Genomic DNA, 24099 nt, shown 5'->3' with positions numbered 1-24099 from the left:
TAATTTAGCAACTTTTTTTATTATCTTGGATTTTTCAAAAAGCTCTTCAAATGCTCTTTATCAGTCAAATTACCCAAAAGCAAGGGAGAAGCTGATAATACAAAGATTGAAAGCGGCATGATAGCACAGTGGTTAGCACTGCTGCCTCTCAGCGCCAGAGACCTGGGTTCAATTCCCGCCTCAGGCAACTGTGTGGAGTTTGCACATTCTCCCCGTGTCTGCGTGAGTTTCCTTCCACAGTCCAAAAATGTGCAGGTTAGGTGAATTGGCCATGCTAAATTGCCCGTAGCGTGAGGTGAAGGGATAAATGTAGGGTAATGGGTCTGGGTGGATTGCGCTTTGGTGGGTCGGTGTGGACTTGTTGGGCCGAAGGGCCTGTTTCCATACTAAGTAATCTAATCTAAAAAACCCAGAATACCAAGGTGATAACATGGTTGAACCTCCAACAATTACAATGGACCAAATCTTTTGAAGTGGGTTAGTTTGTGCCACACACCACTAACCAGACTTATTCCTGCAGCATTTCATTCAATTTGTTTTTTTTCTTCTACCTTACTGAAAGGTTGAGCTTGAAACTACTTGACAAGTACAATGTAATATTTCAATGGAGCTGGAAATTTAGTAAATACAAAAACCAGCAGCATATTGCTTCAGACACCAACAGCATTCTCAAAACTTGACAACATCCAGGACAAGACAGCCCACTTGATTGACACCACATCCACAAGCACCCACTCTCTGCACGACCAACACTTAGTTGGAGCAATGTGTATGATATATAAGATGCACTGCAGAAATTCACCAAACATCCTTAGACAGAACCTTCCAAACTCACGACCACTTCCATAGAGTCATAGACAAGTACGGTGTAAGAACAATGGCCTCATTACTTGAGAATACCCCTCCATCCTGACTTAGTGAATAAATGGCAATATATTTCCGTCAGTGGGTCGAAATCCTAGAATTGTCTCCTTAAGGGCATTGTTAGTCTACCTACAGCAACTGGATTTGCTGGTTCAAGAAGAGAGCTCACCACCAACTTTAAGGGCAATTAAGGACAGGCAACAAATGGCAGTCAGACATTAACACCCACAAGTGAAGTTATGAAAAACGAGATTTAAAAAGAAAAGGAAAAATGGTAGAAATGGCACATTTGAATTCAATCAGGAACAAAATGCCAAACATAGCAGGAAAAAGACTGAATAGAGAGAAAGAGCGAGCGAGAGAGAGCGAGTGAGCGAGAGGAGAGGAGAGGTAGGAGGGAGGGGGAGAGATGAAAAGAGACAGAAAGAAGGGGGAGGAGGAAAGGGAGGGGGAAGGAAAGGACAGAACGAGTGAAGGGGGGAAGAGAGCAAAGAGTGGGGGGGAAGAGCAAAGAGTAGTGGGGGGAAACAGAGAGCAAAGACGGGGGGTGAGGGGGAAACAAAGAACAAAGACGGGGGGGAACAGAGAGCAAAAACTGGGGACGGAGGGGGAAACAGAGAGCAAAGTCTGGGGGGGGAAGAGAGGGTGGGGGTAGGAGAGCACATGGAGCGTGGGGAGGAAAGGGCGCAGCGGGTGGGGAGGATGGGGCAGACGTTGGGTTGGAGGGGGCGGGGGGTGTGAGAGCGAGCATGAGGGCGTGCAGGAGGTGTGACTGCATTGAGGGGAGTGAGTCCAGGGGGATGGGAGAGCAGGTGGAATGAGTGAGACGGGAGAGAAGAGAGAGTGGGAGGGGGAGGAATGAAAGCAGAGGTGAGAAGAAGAAAATGCAAGCAAGAAAATATGAAATTCCAAGTCAGTCAGGAAATCGGGCTCAAATATTGGAGTTTGACAAGTGGGGGAGGTCAGCAAAGTGGCATTTGTTTACTTTTCATTTCACTTTTCCACCCTTCTTGTCCTATTGAAATAGTTTCCTGTTCTACTATCAGGAAAGGAGCTAGTAGTTGCTAAGAATCTCTTGAGTGGTGAAGGCTTATTCTATTGTTAGTTTGTATACTATTTTAAAACTTGTGATAAATAAAACATCTATCAAATAAAGTGAATAAGATAACTAAGTGATTCATTAAAATTCATTAAGGATGCAGGAGAGCTTCTGTGTCAAGGCCGAAGTACCGAGTGCTCCTGAATGTTGCTGTGATCCATGGCAAAAAACTATACAGCAACTGACGATAGTTCAAACACCTTCAGTTTAGAATTTGTTCAGCTGGAGGCTAAACTTTAAAAAAAAATGGCATTAACCAAGGAGGGGTAACATTCCTAAATCACTATAATTATTGTTACCTGGATTCATTGTACCAGGAGGCAGTTACACCACTTAGGATTGGATCTTCGCACTTGGCTAGTGGTCAGGGATAGAAAGTTGTGACTGTGAATTAGGCAGGTGAGGGGACCCAATGGGCTGGAGTGCAGGCATGTCAGCCTCTGCAATTGGATGACAAAGGAAACAGAAATCAAGTTAAAGAAGAAGAGGTGTGCTTATGACGGGTATTACAAAGAAAATATAACTGAGATCCAAGCTGAACACACAAGGTTGAGAAGAGAGAGGTAAAAAAAGCAAAGAAGAGATGTGACAAGCAAAACTGGCACCGAACCTACAGGGTAATGTCAAGGATTCTAACAGATTCATTAGTATAAATGAAGAGGGCACCTGATTAGAGACAAAAACAGATTTATACATTGGGGCAAGAGGCACTGCTGAAGTGTAAAATTAACATTTTACATTAGTCTTTAACTACTATACACATGCTATCCAGGCCACAGTGACAGAGAGGAAATTTAGTCACTAGAAGGCTTTAAAATTGATGTAGCAGTGGTATTGGATAAATTGCAAGGAATTAAAGTTAGTGAGGCACCAGCACTAGAAGAAACACATTTCAAGGATATTGAAGGTATGGGAGCTGAGGCACTGACAATAATTTTCCAATCTTCCAGGTCAGAGGTTGGAAACATCCTGCCCTTGGTTAAATAGACAGACCCAGTAATACAAACCAGTGAGGTCAATTTCCATAATGGGGAAACCTCAAGGAAAACATTATTCAGGATTGAATTAGTAGGCAAATGGAAAAATATGGGTCAATTCCAAACAGCGGGTTTGCATTTATTAAAGAAAATTGTATCTGACAAACTTGGAGTTTTCTAAGAGGTTTGATCAAGAAAACATTATTGATGTGGTGTACATGAACTTTCAAAAGGCAGTCAACACAGTATCACACAATAAGCTTGGAATAAAAAGACAGAGTAGCAGCATGGATACAAAACATGCTGAAGGATAGGATTACAGCTGATTAGGAATCAAAAGACAATTTATACATGGAGACAAGGGGCATGACAGAGGTATAAAATGTAATTTAGAGGTGGTAAGTGAATGCAATGGATTATAATGATTCATGAGTACTCCTCTGACCGGAGAAGGTCTGCCAAGGAGCTTGCCAAGGTCGGTATTGGGACCATTGTTTTTTTTTCAGAAATACATAAATGATCTACATTTCAAAGCTTGGCAGTATTGAAAACCGTGAGGAGGACATGGCAGAACTTCAAAAGGACACGGACACGTTGGTAGAGTTGGCAGATAGGTGGCAGAAGTAATTCGATGCAGACAAGTGTAGGGCGTTGGAAAGAACATAGAAACAGAGTAAATATTCTAAACGATGGGCAGGAGAAATTTGGGTATGTATACGCACAAGTCAATAAGGCAAGGTAGACTGAGCAATTTTTTTAATATTCATTCACGGGATGAGCACGTCATTGGCTACGCAGCATTTATTGCCCACCCCTAATCGCCCAGAGGGCAGTTAAGAGTTAATCACATTGTTGTGGGTCGGGAGTCACATGTAGGCCAGCCGAGGTAAGGTTGGCTGTTTCCTTCCTTAAAGGACATTAGTAAATCAGATGGGTTTTTCTGATAATTGACAGTGGATTCATGGTTATCATTAGACTCTTACTTCCAGATTTTTCCTCTTTTTAGATTGAATTCAAATTCCACCATCTGCCATGGCGGGGTTTGAACATGGGCCCCAGAATATTATCCGGGTCTCTGGATTAACAATCCAGTGATACACCAACAGGCCATTATCTTCTTATATTAATACAGCTTATTGTAATATAGACATAATTAATATGGTCTAGAACACAAAAGCCAGGAGCTGAACTCGTGGTAAATTGATATCATAAGAAACAAAAAAAACCAAGTTCACCAATTATTTTAAACATGAGGTGAAAGCACCATTATCATTGAGATTTGAGCAGTTAAAAATGCAACTCTGACAATTCCTTCAGTTACTGGTGGAAAATAAATTCAACTTTGCCACCATCACCTGAAGTAGAAAATGTGTTTTTCGAACTTCAGCTTAAATTGTTAAATACCAAAGTGTGGAAACAAGACTCCAAAATAAGGTTCTTCCAGAAAAGCAAGCAGCTTGACAGAGGGGAAGAGAACAAGAAGAAAAACCATCTTTTGAAAATCACTATCAAATCAGTTCCTGCTAAGTCATGCCAAATAAAAAGGCCGATACAGTGTCATTCAATGAGAAAAATAACACCACATTTTATCTTAACCAAAAAGACAAGAAACACTGATTGTCAAAAAAAGTCAGAAATTATCTGGACAGTGGGATATTGACAAAAAAAGTGGTAAACCATACTAGTTAAAGATATCAAGTAACTCACCCTTTCCATTTCTGGGATATGATCCGCCTGTGCAACAACAGTGTGCAATTAATAATTATCTAAGGTACTAGACATTGTTACGGTGAGCTTAAGAAATGCAACCCTCGAATGGAAGCAAATTAAGTTGCAGTACTTCTGTTGCAAGATTTGCTCCCAGATTACAACATTTAAAAGACATTTGGATAGGTACATGAAAATGACAGGTTTAGAAGGATATGGGCTAAACACAGACAAATGGGACTCGTTCAGTTTAGGAAACCTGGTCGGCTTGGATGAATTGGGTTGAGGGATCTGTTTACATGCTATATGACTCCATGAAGAAATTTTGCCTCATCCTTACTCTGGCTATGAACAGAGAAATCAGGAGCAAGAGTATGTCATCTGGCCCTGGGGTCCAAGTTATCATTTAATAAGGTCACATTGATCTGACTTCAGCCCTCCAATTCACTTTCTTTTTACCCTAGAGAACTTTTGACTGCCTTATTAATCAAGAATCTCTCTACATCAGCAATACAAAAGATTCAATAACCCTTCCACTATCACATCCACAGAGTACAACATTGAGGGCCAAAGGGCCTGTACTGTTCTATGGAACCATCAACAGAAATGGAATACATCGCAATTTTCACCAGTGTTCCCCAGATCTCGTCTCTGCCATAAGGGAGACCCTTGTTTTCTCAGCTGGCCATGAAGATTCATTGAAATGTGCAATGTTGCAATCAATGCATTATCAATGCATAGAAGGGTAACCTATTGAACCTTGACTCATAAGTCAACATTTTCATCCCAACAATCAGTCGTATGAACAACCTCTGAATTGCTTCTAATGCAATTATATACAGTAAATAAAGCAAACTATACTTTATTTTCTACTTCATTTGGATTTATTTTTCATTTTTCTTTAATTTTTCTTGATTTTCATGATCATAGTTTCTTTGAGAAGTCTTCCCAAGTGTGGATCTACGTCTTGGAGATAAACGCTTGTGGTAACAGATTGCAGCTATTAGAGGGGAGTTCACCCAAAATAAGGAGTGATGATGTCACATTCCAATTGGTTCATTCCATCTGCTTTCTTTCCTTGAAGTCAAGATAAAAATTTTCCAAATATAAACAGGCATTACTTGTGTAGCGAGGAAAACATTAACATTTCAGGCAAATGACCATTTTTATAGAACTAGGAGAAATGAAAAGCATTAACACGACTGAAACAGCAGATGAAATAATCAGTTGTAGGGCAAAAATAGGATTCTGTATAATCACATTTTTGTTAAAGAATGGGACAAGAAATAAGAATATGTGAGTGACAATCTGTCAGACCAGCTTCTGACCAAAAACAATGGACAAAAACAGGTACAAGAAAAGCTAAACAAAATAGAGGCAGAGATCTAAATTGTTGAAGAGTGTGTTTAATTCAAAGAGGGAAGAGAGAGAAATGTGCTGATATACAAGACATGGCAGAAATAACATCAAAACTCTACTGAAGAAAAAAAAACAAGAGCAGAGTGTGTTGGTGTGGCAGGGTCTCTCTTCCATGGAAAGTGGGAGATTGGAAGACTCCTTTGAAGAATCAGGATGTGAGCAAGTGCCATTGAAATAGCTATGGGAGTCAATGGACTTAATGAATACATGAAGTTTTATCACATCAAGTTAAATATGGACAAAGAAACTTCCTGCTGATTACAACCTACACAGCTAATAAATTTATCATTTCTTGAAGTTGAATATGACAGTGAAGCAGCTGAGGACAGACAGGAAAAAAAGAAACAAAGCAGTTTGGGCATAGGATCACTTAGTGTCACTCAATTGAGAAGCTATTGATCAAACCCTAAAGGACAATCTACCAAAGTGCGCCAGATGAAGTAGTGAATACGAAACAGAAAATCTTGACCTTGTCCTACCAATCAACCATCACAAACATATCTGCTGACAACTGCAGTAGTAAAAATGAATACCTCAAAGCTTTCGCATAAATGGAGACACATCATCTCTATAAGGAGGATAGAATGCACATTGTACAACACCACCTCATGGGGAATGAGATAATTATGAGAAACTAGGAGTGTGAAAGTGGACTATCAGCAGCAGAACTGGATTCAAACATAATGGCATAGCCTTGCATATTCCCTCACATAACCACCGTCATGAAGCCAAGAAAACAAGTAAAGCATACAAGAATCAATATTAGGTATTCCTACAAGATATTAATCTAGTGAAACTATACGCAGGACTTTATGCATATTAAATAACAGAAGCAACATGGTATAGGCAGAGAAAAGCAGCACCACAAACAATGGATCAGCTCAAAGTTCTGCAATCCTGTCACACTGAGTCACAAATGGCTGTAGACATGTAACTAACTAATAGAAGCAGGAAACTCCATGGTTAATTGCTGAACACAACATCTCTGTGCAAAAGACAAAGCTACAGCATTTGTCAGTCTCTTCAGGAAAGAGTGCCCTTCAGGTTTTTTTTTCCCAATTAAGTTTAACTTTTATCAGCTGTGACTTCAAAACTAATTAAGTTCAACATTGTTTCAGGTCATCACTACCAAAGAGAAAATACGTGTAAATCTTCAACAAAATAAACCAGGTGAATAATGGGAAAGAGTTATACAGCACAGAAATAGACCCTTCATCCAAATCATCCACGCCAACCAGACATCCCAATTTGACCTAGTCCTATTTGCCAGTATTTCGCCCATACCCCACTTAAACCCTTCCTATCCATATACTCATTAAGGAGTCTATTAAATGCTATAATTGTACCCACCTCCACCACTCCACCTGGCAGCTCATTCCATACACACACCACCTTTTAAAATCTTCCCTCTCTCACCTTAAACCTATGTCCTCTAGTTGTGGACTCCCACACCTTAGGAAAAAAAACCTTTGCTGTTCATCCTATCCTTGCCCTTTATGGTTTTATAAACTTGCATACTGTCACCCCTCAACCTTCGACACTCCAGGGAAAACAGCCCCAGCTTTTCAGCCTCTCCTTATAGCTCAAACCTCCAACCCTGGCAACATCCTTGCAAACCTTTTCTGAACTCTTTCAAGGTTCACAACATCCTTCCAATAGCAGGGAGACCAGAATTGAACACAGTATTCCACATGACCTAACCAATGACCTGCACAGCTGCAATATGACCTCCCAACCTCTCTACTCAATGCACTGATCAATGAAGGCGAGCATACCAAATGCCTGTCTACTTGAGACTCTGCTTTCAATGAATTATGAATTTGCGATCCAAGGGCTCTTTGTTCAACAACACTCCCCAGGACATCACCATGATGCTACTCATGATTATATACACATCTAAGATCACACCTCAGTCTCCAAGTCTCGAAGGGGGAGAAAAAAGCACCAGTCTATTCAACTCTCCCAAAAGTTCAAACCCTCCAGTCCTGACAACATCCTTGCAGATCTTTTCTGCACTCTCTCAAGTTTAACAACATCTTTCCTACAGCAATTCTTACAGAATTGTAAGCACTATTCCACAATGGCCTCATAAATGCTTTGTACAGCTGCACCATGATCTTCCGACTCCTGTACTCAATACTCTGACGAATAAAGGAAAGTGTACCAAATGCCTTCTTCATTATCATATCGACCTGAGACTCTCCTTTCAAGGAACTATGAACTTGCACTCCAAGGTCTCTTTGTTCAGCAACACTTCTAAGACCTAACCATTAAATGTATAAGTCCTGCCCTGATTAGCCTTTCCAAAAGCAGCACCTCACATTTATCCAAATTAAACTCCATCTGTCACTCCCCGGCCCACTGGCCCATCTGACGAAGGTCTCATTGTACTCCAAGGTAACCCTTCTTTCACTGTCCATCACATCACTTACTTTGGGTCACGTGGCAAACTTAATAACCATCCCTTAAAAACCATGTATTCACATCCAAATCTTTTATATAAGATGACAAAAAACTGTAGACCCTGCACTCATCCTTGGGCACACACCGGTCATAGATCTCTTGTGCAAAAAGCAACCTTCCACAACCCACTTGGTCTCCTACACCTTCAAGCTGTTTATGTATCCAATTGGCTAGTTCCCCAATATCCCATGATCTAATCTTACTAACCAGACTACCATGTGGAACCTTGTTAAGTGCTTTGCTGAAGTCCATATAGACAACGCTTAATGCTTTGCCTTTGTCAATCTCGTCAGTTCTTCAAAATACTCAATCACTTCAGTGAAACACTATTTGCCATGTGCAAAGCTATGCTGACTAACCCTGATCAGTCCTCACCTTTCTATATGCATGTAAATCCTGTCCTTCAGAATCTCCCCCTAACAACTTGCGCAACACTGATTGAAAATTGATTTTTTATGATTTTTCTTTATGGGACATTGGTACCATTGAATAGATCAGCATTTGTTGCCCATCAGTAATTTACCTTGAGAAGGTGATCTGTCTCTTTTGAACAACTGTAATTCTTGAGGTGAGGGACACCCACAATTCTGTTAGGAAAGGAGCTCCAAGAATTTGACCCTCGAAAACCAAAGGAATGGCAATATAGTTTTGAATCATGATGATGTGCAGCTGAGAGTGTAACTTTCAGTTGGTGATGTTCCTACGTACCTGTTTCCTTTGCCTTTCCACATGGCAGAGGGCTTGGGCTTGGAAAGTACTGTCAAAGTTGCTTTGGATAATGAATGCAATGCATTTGTAAATGTGCTGTCACTATGGGTTAATGGTAAAAATTGAAGTGGTAGACTGCGTGTCAATTGAGCAGGCTGTTTCTTCCTGGATGATGATGAATTTGAAAGTAAATGGAGTTGCACACATTCAGGCAAATGAAAGGACTGGCAATGGCAAGACAGAAGGTGAGTTATGTGCTTCAAAATTTCTAGCTTCTGACCTGCTCTTGTAGTCACAGGGTTTATAAAGCTGACAAGAATCACAACTGAATCAATGAGTTGTTGATAGTGGGGATTCAATGACTATAATGCCATTGAATATCAAGAGACAACGGTCAGACACTTTTGCAGTCATTATCTGGTTCTTGTGTGGCACTAATGACCCTGCCACATATTAATTACAAAACTGGTTGTTGTTCAGGTAGTACTTAAGTACCTAAGAAGTGAAAACGACACTGAACATTGTGCAGTCATCAACAGATATCCTCACTTTAGACCTTATGATGGAAGAAAGGCCATAGATAAATTGAATTGAATTGAATTTATTGTCACATGTACCGAAGCACAGTGAAAAGTTTTGTCTTGTGAGCAATGCAGGCAGACCACATAGTTAAGTAGCATAGATAAGTAAATAATAGGTAAACAGCAGCAAAAACAAAAACACAGGTATAAGCGAATGTTAGGAGTTTGAGTGTCCATTCAGTATTCTAACAACAGTAGGGTAGAAACGTGTGTGCGTGTGTAACGTGGGATGGATCTTTGAGAATGCTGGTGTACATTCGTTGACAGCAGACCTGGTAGATGGATTCTACAGATTGATGCCTTTGTGACTGTCCAAGCCAAGTTCACCATTCTCCGTAACCATCTCCAATCTTGAATAGTACAGTTGCCATACCAGGTAGTGATACATCCAGACAGAATGCTCTAGATAGCGCACCTACAAAAGTTGGCAAGGTTATTTGCCATCATGCCAAATTTCCTCAGCTGCCTGAGGAAGAGGAGATGTTGTTAGGCCTTTGTAACTAGTGCACGCACAAGAAGAATCAATCTCCCAGGAGCTTGACACTCTCCACTCGTTCCACCTCTGTGCTGTTAATGTGTTGGGGGGTGCATGAGTAATATCCTGCCGAAAGTCAACAATAGTTCCTTGATTTTGCCAGCAATTCAAGATGAATGGGCCAAGGACACTGTTCTGAACAACTCCTACTGTCTGAGGAGTTGGATGGTTGACATCCAACTACACAACCATGACATAGTAGACTTCAAACTATGAATATTACCTGGGGCATTGGATTACAAATCCACTGTCTCTCCTAGTTTAAGTGGCATTAAGAAACACAACTCAAATTCCATGACACCGCCAAGTGCAACACTACCAAGTAAACAGTAGTAGTAAGGAAGTGGCTCGCCATCAAAGGCTAAACATGACTTCGCCAATGTCAAATCATCCCATGAACAAATGGAGAAAAAGACAAACTCAGAAAATATTGAAATGAAAATGTGGAGACTAAATGGAACAATAGTGCAACCAAATCAGAAAAGCTTGAGAATACAAGGCCACAAAGAAAAAGGCTGTGTGTACTAACAAGTTTACAAGAATAGGCTCTGCTGTAACAACAGAATTCATAGACATATGGAGACTTAACAAATGGACAGAGAAACAAGCTTGACGTGACAACTCTAAGGATGGATACTGGACATCTTGCATGATGCTCACAATCAAAAGAACTTTTACATGCAACCAAACATAATGAATGCCAATAGATGTTGAGTGTCTAATTGACATAGCAAATGAGTGTCAGCAAATGAATTGGAGGTATCTTGCCATTTACATCTACCTTCAACTATTACCTGGCAAACAGCAAAACAAAATCTTTTCAAAGAGTTCATTTGAAAAAAACCTCAACCTCAAAAATAGATGTCTTCTTCTGATAAAAGGAAAGCATTTTTCCAGCGAAATGAATTGAGTGGAGGACAGTTGCAGCCAGGTTTGATGTGACAAGAAAATCTCTATGGAACATCAGTGGGTAACAAAAAAAAAGTCAATGCTGGTATCAAACTGAAAGAAAAATATATTTGAGCAAAGATGATGGCAGGTCAGAAAAGTGGACAGAATATAAAAAAGCAAGGAATTATTAAAAGATTAATAGGGAAGAAACAATTAGAGCACAGAGAAAATTACCCAAAAACAAATATATAAGAAGTTTCTTCAGATATTTTAAACATTTCACAAATTAATTGATGGACATATTAAAAATTAGTCTGATGAATGAGTAAGGGAGGACAAAGAGATGGTCGACACATTCAACAATATTTTGCAAAAGTTGCCTTAGTCGCAGAGGATCATAGGGCTGTTCTCTCATTGGACAGACACAACTGGTGGTGTGCGTAATGTGGCAGTCACCACATCTCAGCTGCAGGGTGATGTTGAGAAGACAGGAAGACACATCGTGCAGAAACTGAACCCATGTTGTTGACGTCACTCTGAGTCAGCCATCTAGCCATCTGAGCAAACCAAATCTCGGTCTGAACTAAAAGAGGATAATTATTCAGGATATAGTTACAAATTAGGAATTGAAAAGAAGGGAGGAAACCAAGATATTTTCAACAACCAGAGACGTAATACTGAGTAAATTGCTGGAAATGAGAGTTGACAAAGTCCCCAGGATTTGATGGAATTCATCCTAGGATCTAGTGAGACAGTTGATGTGTTAGTTCTAATTTTCTAGTACTCATTAGATTCAGACAAGGTTCATTTAGACTGGAAAATTGCTAATATTCAGAAAGGGAGAGAGGCAGAAAGCAGGAATTCACAGGCCAGTTAGCTTAACATCTGTCACAGGGAAAACGTTATAAACTATCACTAAAGACTTCATACCAAAGTAGTTGGCTAAGGTCAAGGCAATCAAAGCCAACATGATTTTGTCAAAGGGAAATAATGTTTAAGTAATTTATTTGTGTTCCTAGAGAACCCATTTATTCTATGGATAAAGGGGAATAAGTGGATGAATTGCATTTAGACCCCCAGAAAGCATTTTATAAAGGTGTCACATCAAAGATCACTTCAGAAAATAAAGAAAAAAAGGGATAACCTATTAGCAAGAATAAAAGATCAACTGATTAACAGGAAGCAGAAAGTAGAAACAAATGAGTCCTTTTCAGGGTGGCAACATGGCACAAGTGATTCTGAAGGAGATGAAGATATTGTAGAAGTATTAGTGATGAGCTTTCAGAAATAACTGGAGTCAGAGAGGGTTCCAGAGGACTGGAAAGTGGATAAAAGTAACACACCTGTTTAAAGGCAGGGCAGGGGCAGAAGACAGGAAACAATAGTTTGGTTAACCAAATCTCAATCATGACTAATACTTTAAAGTCCATAGTTAAGGATGAGTTGTGGAGTACCTGAAATTACAGGGTAAGTCAGCATAACTTCGTCAAAGGAGGTAATTCCCATTAGATTGGTTGAATTCTTTGAGGAGGCAACAAGCAAGTTAGACTAAGGTGGGCATGATCTATTTAGATTTCCACAAGGCCCAGGTGCAAAATAGGATAAGAACCCATCATGTTAGGGGCAAGGTACTGATATTGACAGAGGACTGCCTGACTGGTAAAAGGCAGGCAATGGTGACAAAGAAGTCTTTTTCAGCATGGCGGTGGTGACGAGTGGAATTCTGCAGCGGTCAATTTGGGACCACAACTATTATGTTATATATTAACAACCTGGACCAATGAAGTCAGTGTATTATTGCTAAATTTGCAGATGACACAAAGATAGGTGGAGCAGCAGGGAGTTTGAGAAAGCAGGGAGGCTGCAGAGGAATTGGACAAGGTAGAAGAGTTTGCGAAGAAGTAGCAGATGAAATACAGTGTGGGAAAGTGTGAGATTATGTACTTTGAAAATAATCTACACCTCTATTCTTTCTAACAAAGTGGGGAAAGGCTTTGGAAATCTGAGATACAAAGGGATTTTAAGATGCCTAGCTTATGATTCTCTTAAGATTAATATGCATGCTCAGTTGACAGTTAGGAAGGCAATTGCAATGTTAGTATTCATTTCAAGAGGCTAGAATACAAGAAAAGAAATATACTGATGAAGCTGGATAAGGCTCTGGTCAGACCACATTTGGAATATTGAGTGCAGTTCTCAGCCCCATATCAAACAAAGCATGTGTTGGCATTTGAGGCCCAAAAGAATGATCCCGGGGATGAAGGGCATGCCTTATGAGCAGCAATTGAGGACACTCAGTCTGGATTCGATGAAGTTTAGAAGGATGCGGATTGAATACTGAAAGGCTTAGACACTGTGAACATAAAGATGGTGTTTTGGTGAGAAGACACTAGGATCCCAGGGGACAGCGTTAGAATAAAGAGTCAATCCTTTACAGCTGAGATGAGGGGAAATTGTTTCAGCCAATCTGTGGAACTCAATGCTGCAGAAGGTTGTGGAGTCCAAGTTATTGCGTACATTTAATACAGATAGATAGATTCTTGATTGGTAAAGGGACCACGTGTTATGGGGTGAAGGCACGAGAATGGGATTGAGAAGATGTGATCAAATGATGGAACAGATTCGATGGGCCAAATGTCCTAATTATACTCATATCTTTTGGTGCGCCTTGTGGTTGATAATGCTGTCTCACAGTGCCAGGGCCTGGATTCAATTGCAGCCTTGGGCGACTGGCTGTGGTTTGCATGTTCACCCAGTGTCTCCATGGGTTTCCACCCAGTGCCCTGGTTTCTTCCCACAGTCCAAAGATGTGCAACTGAAATGGAGTCACCATGCTAAATTGCCCTGTAGTATCCAGGGATGTCCATGCTATGTGGATTAGCATGGTAAATGGGGTTACAGGAATAGGGTGGGTCTGGGTGGAATGCTCTTTGGAGTGTCAGTGCAAACTCGATGCGCCTAATGACCTCTATCTGTACTGTAGAGATTCTGTAATCTTCGGTGATTCTGATCTGTGACTCTCAACTGCCCTCTAGACAATTGGTGATGGGCAATGAATGCTGGTTGAGCCAGAAATGCCCACATCCTGTAAATGAATTTTAAAGAAACACTGGCCATGGAGTCGGACCAAGTAAGGATGGCAATTTCTTACTGTAAAGGATATTAGTGATCCACTGGGATTTCCTGACATATCGACAATGTTTTCATGGTCACCATTTTAATCGTCATCTTTTAATTCTCTATTTCTATTGAATTCAAATTCCACCATCTGTCGGGGTAGGATTTGAATTCAGGTTCCCAGAACATTACCTAATTAATTGCCTAGCAATAATATTTCTAGGCCATCACCTCTTCTTGACTCTTGAGAAGGCTTGTTAGACTAATACCTGAAATGAGAGGTTGACTCTTTATGGACCTCTGGGCAATTAGATTTTGAAAAACAATGCTTGTTTAGCTGGCAACACCCACATCCCATGAATGAATTCTTAAAATTTGGATCAAGGAACCGTTGCTATGGTAGCTACATTTGCCAAAGACACGAAAATAGGTAGGAAAGTGAAGATGACATAAGGAGTCTATTAAAGGAAGGTTAGATAGGTTACAATACAGCAAAAGATCTGGCAAATGGAGCGCAATATGGTAACGTATGAAATTATCTATTAGACAGAAACGAAAAAAATGTTAGCTGTCAGGTGAGAGGATGCAGAGTTCATCTTTGGTTGTCCTCGTGTATGAAATACAAAAGGTTAGTATGCAGGAAGAACAAGCAATCAGGAAAACTAACAGGAAGTTATGTTTTATTACGAGGGAAACTGAATGCATGAGTAGGGAGATTGTGGTTCATTTATAGAGGGCACCTGAGACCAGTTCCTGAGGTACGTGCACAATACTGCTCATCTAAATTATGGAAGGATCGCATTGGAAGCAATCCAGAGAATATTCATTGGACTAATACCCAAATCAAGAGGAAAGGCTAGGCAAGCAAAGACTTTATCCTCTGAAGTTTAGAAGAATCGGGGGGACTTAATTGAAACATATTCAATTAAGAAGAGATTTGAAGAGTTTTGACTGGGTGGATGGTTGAAAGGAACATTCCTCATCTGGAATAATCTAGAACCAAAGGTCATAGGTTAAAATCATTTAAGACAGAGAGGGGGAAACATTCCCCCCCCCCCCCCCGAGATCGGTGTTTTTGAAATTCTCTTCTTTAAAAGGCAGTGGATGAAGAATCTTTAAAATTGTTTGAAGGGAGAGAGCCTCTTACTTACCAAGGGGATAAAAGATTATTGGGGATATGCACGTGTGTACATTTGTAATTAAAATCAGATCAGCTATGATCTAACCGAATGGTGGAAAGGAGCAAGCGACCTTCTCGGGTTTCTCATTTGTATGCTAGTAACCTCAACTGCTCACCAATGTAACCTCCTCTGGAACCACGCCCCATAATCATACTGTGTAGAAAAGACCCTTCAGCCCATCAGGAAGGGAAATTAGTTATGAATGATTTCAGAAATTTTCTGAAGATACCATATTCCAACTGGACTTTGCATGTTATTGCGACATGATGCACTACCATTATCTCTCTCCAACAATCCTCCCAAATAGCAACAAAGCATTCAACAACTTCTTCATGTAATTATTTCAGTTCACCTTAGATTTTTTTCTTCTCTAACTTAAAAAATCTCCTGAAAATTTATCTTAATGGCCATTCCATCAGCCTTATATACTTGTGACGCATTGTAACAGATAAACTTGCTATTTTCTGATGGAGACCAACAGTCTACCTCCCAAATTCAGTTCTCCTTCCATAATCCACTAGCAGCTTATTTTACACCATAATGCTTCACCTCATCAGTAAAAGCTCAAAAAGCTCAATGAGATTAGGCCACGCATCCCCAACCAACTGGTTTCAAAAATATTTTATTGTTGCATTTTGTAAGTTTTGCCTTTATATGCTGCAATTCCTTGGTCATGATGCCAAGTAGTTCCAGTCACTGCATAGCCTTGTCAGAGACTAATTTAGATTATTGAGGAAAATTCTTATTTAGAAATACCGATACTTTACAAGTTGTCTAACTATAGTTGAAAATTTGCCATGTGTTGGAGCAGTACAATGAGAATCAGCCCCATAAACACTTTATAGAAACTAGCAATTTCAGTCTAGCTATATATTACTGGAACCGCACTTTGAACATCTTCAATGCAATTAGTAAGACGACCACAATATATTGCTGACAGCTGCTAACAGTGCCAAAGTCTTGTATGTGGAATTAAACATGTGCCTGGTACATGAAGGAGAAAAATTAAAAATTATGCTTTAAAATAGGGATAACATTCAAAAATTAAATGGGTTCTAAATTACACAGTGATATTTACAAAAATTATAGACAGAAATTATCAAGGAAAGTGTCAGTGGTATTCCAGTACAAACAGTCCCCTTCATCAAATAGGGTTTATGCAAAGTTATAATCATAAAAACTGCAATACTTCATGTGAAGTGGATAGGAATGAAAACTGTTATGGTAATATTAAGTCTTACCTGGACCAGCAGTTGTTCCACCTGAAAAGAAAAACAAAAATGTATCATTATCATTAATTTTAATGACACGAATTAATATTTTAACAAGCTGCTGCTTTAATTGTACAGAACTTTTATGGCACAGGAAGAAGTCATTCAACCCATCATTTTGTGTGTTTGGTAAATTTTGAGGAGGGACTTCAGTTCTAGCTTTCAATTCATATTGCTTCTGTTCAAATACTACACAATGATTGGGTTTCATACAGATGGAGTATGTACAAGAGATAAAAGGTAACAGGCTGTACAGAACAAGATTACATTAATTCAACAATTCTGCATCCATTCTGGTGACTACTAAAGTGTGAAGCAATATTTAGAATTTGAACGTGATGCGTTTTATGTTCACACTACAAAAAGCATACTTAATAGAAAGAATTAAGGAAATTACAAGTTGCTAAAATATAGAACACAATGCTGTTTAACCGAAGGCAATTTACAGTGAAATTAGACTAACAAGAGGTTCAATGCATAGAGTGTAGCAGATTCACTAAATCACCAACTGAGAGGGAAGCATTTTATTTCAGAAGTCCAGTTAGTTGCTGACAGTTGGAGAAGAACTTGTAGTGGGAGGACGACAATCCTGTTGTTGTGGCCAATTTAAGTCCAATGACATAGACAGGATAATTAAAGGCTCTGTATAGTATGTATGAAGAGGTATGATCCAAATTAAGCAGAACCTCAAGGTAATAATAAACGGAAAGAACTGTGGATGCTGGAAATCACAAACAAAATCAGAAATTGCTGTAAAATTTCAGCACATCTGGCAGCATCTGTGGAGAGAAATCAGTGACACTTCTCCAGAATTGAAAAAAGGTTTTTATGCTGAACATATGGTTGGGGTAGAGGGTGGAGGTACAGGCCAAAAAAAGAGAGAATAACAGTTGGACAAAAGATGTGGATAATAGTCAGCCGAAAGAAATGGATTACAGTCGGCCTAGAAGAATGAATGGCTGCTAGTGGGGATGATTAGCAGCTAACGATGTGTAATAGTAGACCACTTGGAAACTGTATAGCCTTCTGGACTCAAAATCAAGTTCAACAAGTTTAGGGCTCGAGACACCATCTCTCATGTCCTTATCCCAAACCCCATACACCTGACCTTCTTATCATATGGTCTTCTATTACACACTACTCATTGCTAGCCACTAATAGCCACCAAAAGCAGCCATTCTCCTAGGCTGGCCTGGCCATTATCCAATCTTCTGTCTGTTCAACTGTCTGTCTGTCTCTCTTTGGGCTCTATCTCCACTTCTCGCCTACTCCTCCATCCACCTCCCCAACCCTTATTTTATATAAATACCAATCTTTTCCTAGCTACCATCCGTTCTGAAGAAGGGTCACCAGACTGAAGTGTCAACTTCAATTTCCAGCATCTGTAGATCTTTTGATATTTATTAACTCGCTGCTACAAAGGCATACAGAATGGAAATGGTCCAACTAGTCCATGTCTAACTTCTTGAATTGCAGCAGCTGTTGTACTCTACGCCAACCCACAATGCCGTTATGGAGAGATTTCCAGGATTTTGATTCAGTGACTAGGAAGGAATGACAGTCAGGATGGTGAGTGGCTTGAAAAGAGAACTTGAAGGTGGTGGTCTTCCCAGGGGTCTGCTGACCTTTTCTTTCTACATGGGAGTGGTTGTGGATTTGCAAGGTGCTACCCAAAGACCCTTAGAATTTCTGCGTCTTGCAGAGATGCCCACTACTGGTACTGTGCATCAGCAGTGGAGGACTGAATGTATGTGGATGCAGTGCCAATCAAGTAGGCGACTTTAACCCAGATAGTTCCAAGTTTCTTTAGTGTTAGTGAAGACACATTTTTCATCAGTCTTCAGAATAGGAAACACTAACAACAACTCAGCAGCTGCCACAAATCAGGAAATGGGTGGGTTGGAAGGAGGGAGGAACTCGGGGAGGCAATAGCCCAGTGGTATTATTGCTAGGCGATTAATCCAGAAACTCCACTAATGTTCTGGGGAGCTGCATTCAAATCCCATTATGACTGATGGTGGAATTTGAATTCAATAAAGAATCTGGAATGAATGGTCAACTGGTTCACTGATGTCCTTTAAGGAAGAAAATCAGTCATCCTTACCTGGTCTGGCCTATATGTACTCTGGACCTACGACAATATGGTTAACTCTTAACTGTCCTCTGGGCAATTAAGGATAGGCAATAAATATTGGCCCAACCAGAGATGCCCATATCCAGTGAGTGAATTAAAAATAAAAGAAGAAAATGAAACCACCGGAGAGGTGATAGAGAATAAATTATTAATACAGTGGGCTGACATTGTTCAAGTAATTATGGACTTCATACGAGGGCCTGCCAGACTTAATATCAAGTCAAGTGACCCTTCTTCAGAAGTCATCATTTATCACTCAAACAAAAGTTCAAAGTTATTATTAAATAAAGTTATAACAGGACATTTGAATAAGTTCAACAAATCAAACAGAGTTAATGTGGTTTTCGTTAAAGGGAACTTATTGCAGTTCTTTGAGGGAGGAGCATGTGTTGTGTACAATAGGTGTTGTACTATACTTAAATTTCCAGAAAGCATTTTGCAAAGATGTCACAACAAAGATTATTGCATAGAATCAAGCTCTGTGTATGGGGTAGTATTTGGCATACATAGAAAATTGACTGGCTAACAGGAAGCAAACGGTAGGCACAAATGGATCTTGATCAGATTGATTGGATGTGACGGGGATCAGCGCTGGAACATGAAATGATTTCAATTTCTTAATATAAATATCAATATTTAAATTATTCAATCGATTTGCAGTAATTTGGTATAATTGCCAAATTTGCTGAGAACACAAAGTTAGGTAACAAATTAAGTTGTGAAAAAGGTATAAGAAAGCGATCAAGAGATAGAACATAGAACATAGAAAAATACAGCACAGTACAGGCCCTTCGGCCCTCGATGTTGCGCCGACCGAAGCCTACCTAACCTACACTAGCCCAATAACCTCCATATGCTTGTCCAATGCCCGCTTAAATGACCATAAAGAGGGAGAGTCCACCACTGCTACTGGGAGGGCATTCCATGAACTCTCAACCCGCTGAGTAAAAAATCTACCCCTAACATCTGTCCTATACCTACCACCCCTTAATTTAAAGCTGTGTCCCCTAGTAACAGCTGACTCCATTAGCGGAAAAAGGTTCTCACTGTCAACCTTATCTAAACCCCTAATCATCTTGTACACCTCTATCAAATCTCCCCTAAACCTTCTTTTCTCCAATGAGAAAAGCCCCGAGTGCCTCAGCCTTTCCTCATAAGATCGTCCTACCATGCCAGGCAACATCCTGGTAAACCTCCTCTGCACCCGTTCCAATGCCTCCACATCCTTCCTATAGTATGGTGACCAAAACTGCACACAATACTCCAGATGAGGCCGCACCTGAGTCTTATACAACTGCAACATAACCTCAGGACTCCGGAACTCAATTCCTCTGCCAATAAAGCCCAGTACACCATATGCCTTCCTCACAGCACTATTTACCTGGGTGGCAACTTTCAGAGATCTGTGTACATGGACACCAAGATCCCTCTGCTCATCCACACTACCAAGTAGCCTACCATTAGCCCAGTAATCCCAGATATAGATAAAATGTGTGGGCAAAGATCTGACAAAATGTGAAGTTACCAATTTTGGCAGGAAAGTAAAAATAGCACATTATCAAAATGGTGTGAAAACACAAGGCTCTGAGACGAAGAGGAATATGGGTATCCTTATTCATGAATCAAAAAAGGCAGCAAGTAATTAGAAAACTTTACTGCCAGTGGAATTGAATATATATAAAAAAGGATGTTATGCTTTAAATACACATGCACTGGTAAGACTGCTTAATGGAGCACTGTGCACAATACTGATCACCTCATTTAAAATATATAAATGTATCCCTTATTCAAAGAAATTCTTTAGACGAATACTGGAATGTGCAGTTTGTCTGATGAGGAAAGTTTGGACAAAATAGGCTTGCATCCATTGGAGTTTTCAAGTGCAAGAGGTGACTTGACTGAAACGTAAAATATACTGAAAGGCCTTCACAGTGAAAATATGCAGAGGATGTTTCCTCTTATGGGAGAATCTAAAACAAGGGCTTATTGTTTAAAAATTATGGGTTATCATTTAAAGAGAAATGAGGCAAAAGTAAATCTCTCAGAAGATCATGCGTCTTCCTAGAAAAGGTGAAGGAAGCAGCGCTTTTGAATAATTTAAGGCAGGTACTTACCGAGCAAAGAGATCAAAGTTCATCAAGTGTCCACAGGAATGTTGATCTGAGGTTATAATCAGATCAGGTATGATCTGATTAAAAGATGAAGCAAGTCAGAAAAGCCGAATGGCACTTCTTGCCCTTTGTTTTAGGTGAAAGGTAGGAACTGCAGTTAATCTTTACTTCTATTTGTGCAGTATCATATTATATTTACATTTCAATGCCCAATAACCACAGTTTCAGCCTGTACCGATTCAGAAATCTACAGCCCAGAGGGATGTGGGAGTCCTCGAGCATAAATCACAAAAAAAAATAGCATCCACTTTCAGCAGCTATTAGAGAAAGTCAATATAATGTTGACCTTTATTTCAAAGAGAAACGTAGCAGAGTCTTCTTAAAAACTATACAAGTCACTAGTCACACCATAGCTGGAATACCAAACAATTTTAGGCTCCTTATCCAGGGAAAGATACACTGGCATTGCAGACAGTCCAGAGAAGGCTCACCAGGCTGATTCTGGGTTGGACAGGCTGTCTTGTGGACAGAGGTGGAATAGATTGGGCCTGTTCTCACTGGAATTTTGAAAAATGAGAGACCACCTTATTGAGACATACAAGATTCTTAGGAGATTTGACAGGGTAGATATGGAAAGATTGTTTCCTCTTGTGGCATAGCGTAGGATCAGAAGGAATAAACTCAGAAAAAAGGGTTGCATTGTAAAGACAGAGATGCTGAGGAATTTCTTCTCTGAGGGGAGTGAAGCTGGAGAATGTTTTACTGCAGAGGGCTGTAAGGTCTGTGTTGTTATGTATGTTCAAGGCTGAGAGACAAAATTTTAATCATTTAGAGTCATAGAGTCCGAGAGATATATAGCATGGAAACATACCCTTCGGTCCAACCCATCCATCCCGACCAGATATACCAACTCAACCTAGTCCCACCTGCCAGCACCCAGCCCATATCCCTCCAAACTCTTCATATTCATATATCCATTAAAATGCCTCTTAAATGTTGCATTTGTACCAGCCTGCACCACATCCTCTGGCAACTCATTCCATACACATACCATCCTCTGCGTGAAAAAGTTGCTCCTTAGGTCTCTTTTATATCTTTCCCCTCTCACCCCAAACCTATGCCCTCTAGTTCTGGACTCCCTGACCCCAGGGAAAAGGCTTTGTCTATTTATCCTATCCATGCCTCTCATAATTTTGTAAACCTCTATAAGGTCACCCCACAGCCTCTGACACTCCAGGGAAAACAGCCCCAGCCTGTTCAGCCTCTCCCTATAGCTCAAATCCTCCAACCTGGCAACATCCTTGTAAATCTTTTCTGAACCTTTTCAAGTTTCAGAACATCTTTCTGATAGGAAGAAGACCAGAATTGCATGCAATATTCCAACAGTGGCCGAACCAATGTCCTGTACAGCTGCAACATGACCTCCCAATTCCTGTACTCAATACTCTGACCAAGAAAGGAAAGCATACCAAACGCCTCTTCACTATCTTATCTACCTGCGGCTCCACTTTCAAGGAGCTATGAACCTGCACTCCAAGGTCTCTTTGTTCAGCAACACTCCCTAGGACCTTACCATTAAGTGTATAAGTCCTGCTAAGATTTGCTTTCCCAAAATGCAGCACCTTGCTTTTCTCTGAATTAAACTCCATCTGCCACTTCTCAGCCCATTGGCCCATCTGGTCCAGATCCTGTTGTCATCCTCTTCACTGTCCACTACACCTCCAATTTTGATGTCATCTGCAAACTTACAAACTGTACCTCTTATGCTCGCATCCAAATCATTTATGTAAATAACAAAACGTAGAGGACCCAGAACCGATCCTTGTGACACTCCACTGGTCACAGGCCTCCAATTTAAAAAACAACCCTCCACCACCACCCTCAGTCTTCTAACTTTGAGCCAGTTCTGTATCCAAATAGCTAGTTCTCCCTGTATTCCATGAGATCCAACCTTGCTAATCAGTCTCCCATGGGGAAACTTGTTGAACGCCTTACTAAGTCCATATAGATCACATCTACTGCTCTGCCCTCATCAATCTTCTTTGTTACTTCTTCAAAAAACTCAATCAAGTTTGTGAGACATGATTTCTCACACACAAAGCCATGTTGACTATCCTGAAACAGTCCTTGCCTTTCCAAATACATGTACATCTTGTCCTTCAGGATTCCCTCCAACAACTTGCCCACCACTGAGGTCAGGCTCACCGGTCTATAGTTCCCTGGCTTGTCTTTACCACCCTTCTTAAACAGTGGCACCACGTTTGCCAACCTCCAGTTTTCCGGCACCTCACCTGTATCTATCAATGATACAAATACCTCAGCATGAGGCCCAGCAATCACTTCTCTAGCTTCCCACAGAGTTCTCAGGTACACCTGATCAGGTCCTGGGGATTTATCCACCTTTAACTGTTTCAAGACATCCAGCACTTCCTCCTCTGTAATCTGGACATTTTGCAAGATGTCACCATCTATTTCCCTACAGTCTAGGGAAATCTAGGGATTTAGGGAGTAAAGGGTTATGGGGAGAAGGCAGCAAAGTGGAGATGAAGATTAACAGATCAGCTATTATCTTACTGAATGACAGCAAGCTGAATGGTCTGTTTCTGCTCCTACATCTTATTAAAGAACACAAATGAACACTGAAGGGTCATTATTTTAATCCAAACTTTTGACCAGGAGTACATCTCAGTTGTGAGAAAAGGGATTCTCTTTAAAATAAAAGCTGTTGATTCCAAGCCAGAAAGGACAATGCTTTTCAAATACTGAAGCTAAATTAGCCCTACCAACAGAGACAGTTCCAAATTGCCAAGGGAGACAATGACAGCCAATAACTCATCAAGGAGACAACAGAGTCCATCAGAAGGCAGATCACATATGGTACAGAATTCAAGATCAAGGGTTCCCTTTTTATTTCCCAGCTGGTAATACCAGCCAGATGAGGGGTAGATAAAAATGTACACATTCAAACAAAGTTTCCTGTCCAGGGATCAAAAGGGCAATGTATTTTTTTCCACTACGTGAGTAAATTAGTCAGAAAACCG

General features: G+C 40.3%; 1 protein-coding gene across 6 annotated transcripts in view; it reads right to left on the bottom strand.

Moving 5' to 3' along the window:
- LOC132825897 (receptor-type tyrosine-protein phosphatase alpha-like) overlaps positions 1–24099 on the bottom strand; it is a 298285-nt gene that overhangs the window by 161377 nt on the left and 112809 nt on the right. For all 6 annotated transcript variants that reach the window (XM_060841716.1, XM_060841555.1, XM_060841887.1 and 3 more), the window contains one exon: positions 16784–16804. In XM_060841716.1, the coding sequence (XP_060697699.1) occupies positions 16784–16804 (21 nt within the window). The remainder of the gene's footprint in view (positions 1–16783; positions 16805–24099) is intronic.

Source organism: Hemiscyllium ocellatum, chromosome 1, assembly GCF_020745735.1.
Source record: "Hemiscyllium ocellatum isolate sHemOce1 chromosome 1, sHemOce1.pat.X.cur, whole genome shotgun sequence".
NCBI lineage: Eukaryota > Metazoa > Chordata > Chondrichthyes > Orectolobiformes > Hemiscylliidae > Hemiscyllium > Hemiscyllium ocellatum.
The sequence above is the reverse complement of the archived record's forward strand: the minus strand, read 5'-3'. Positions and strand labels throughout refer to the sequence as shown.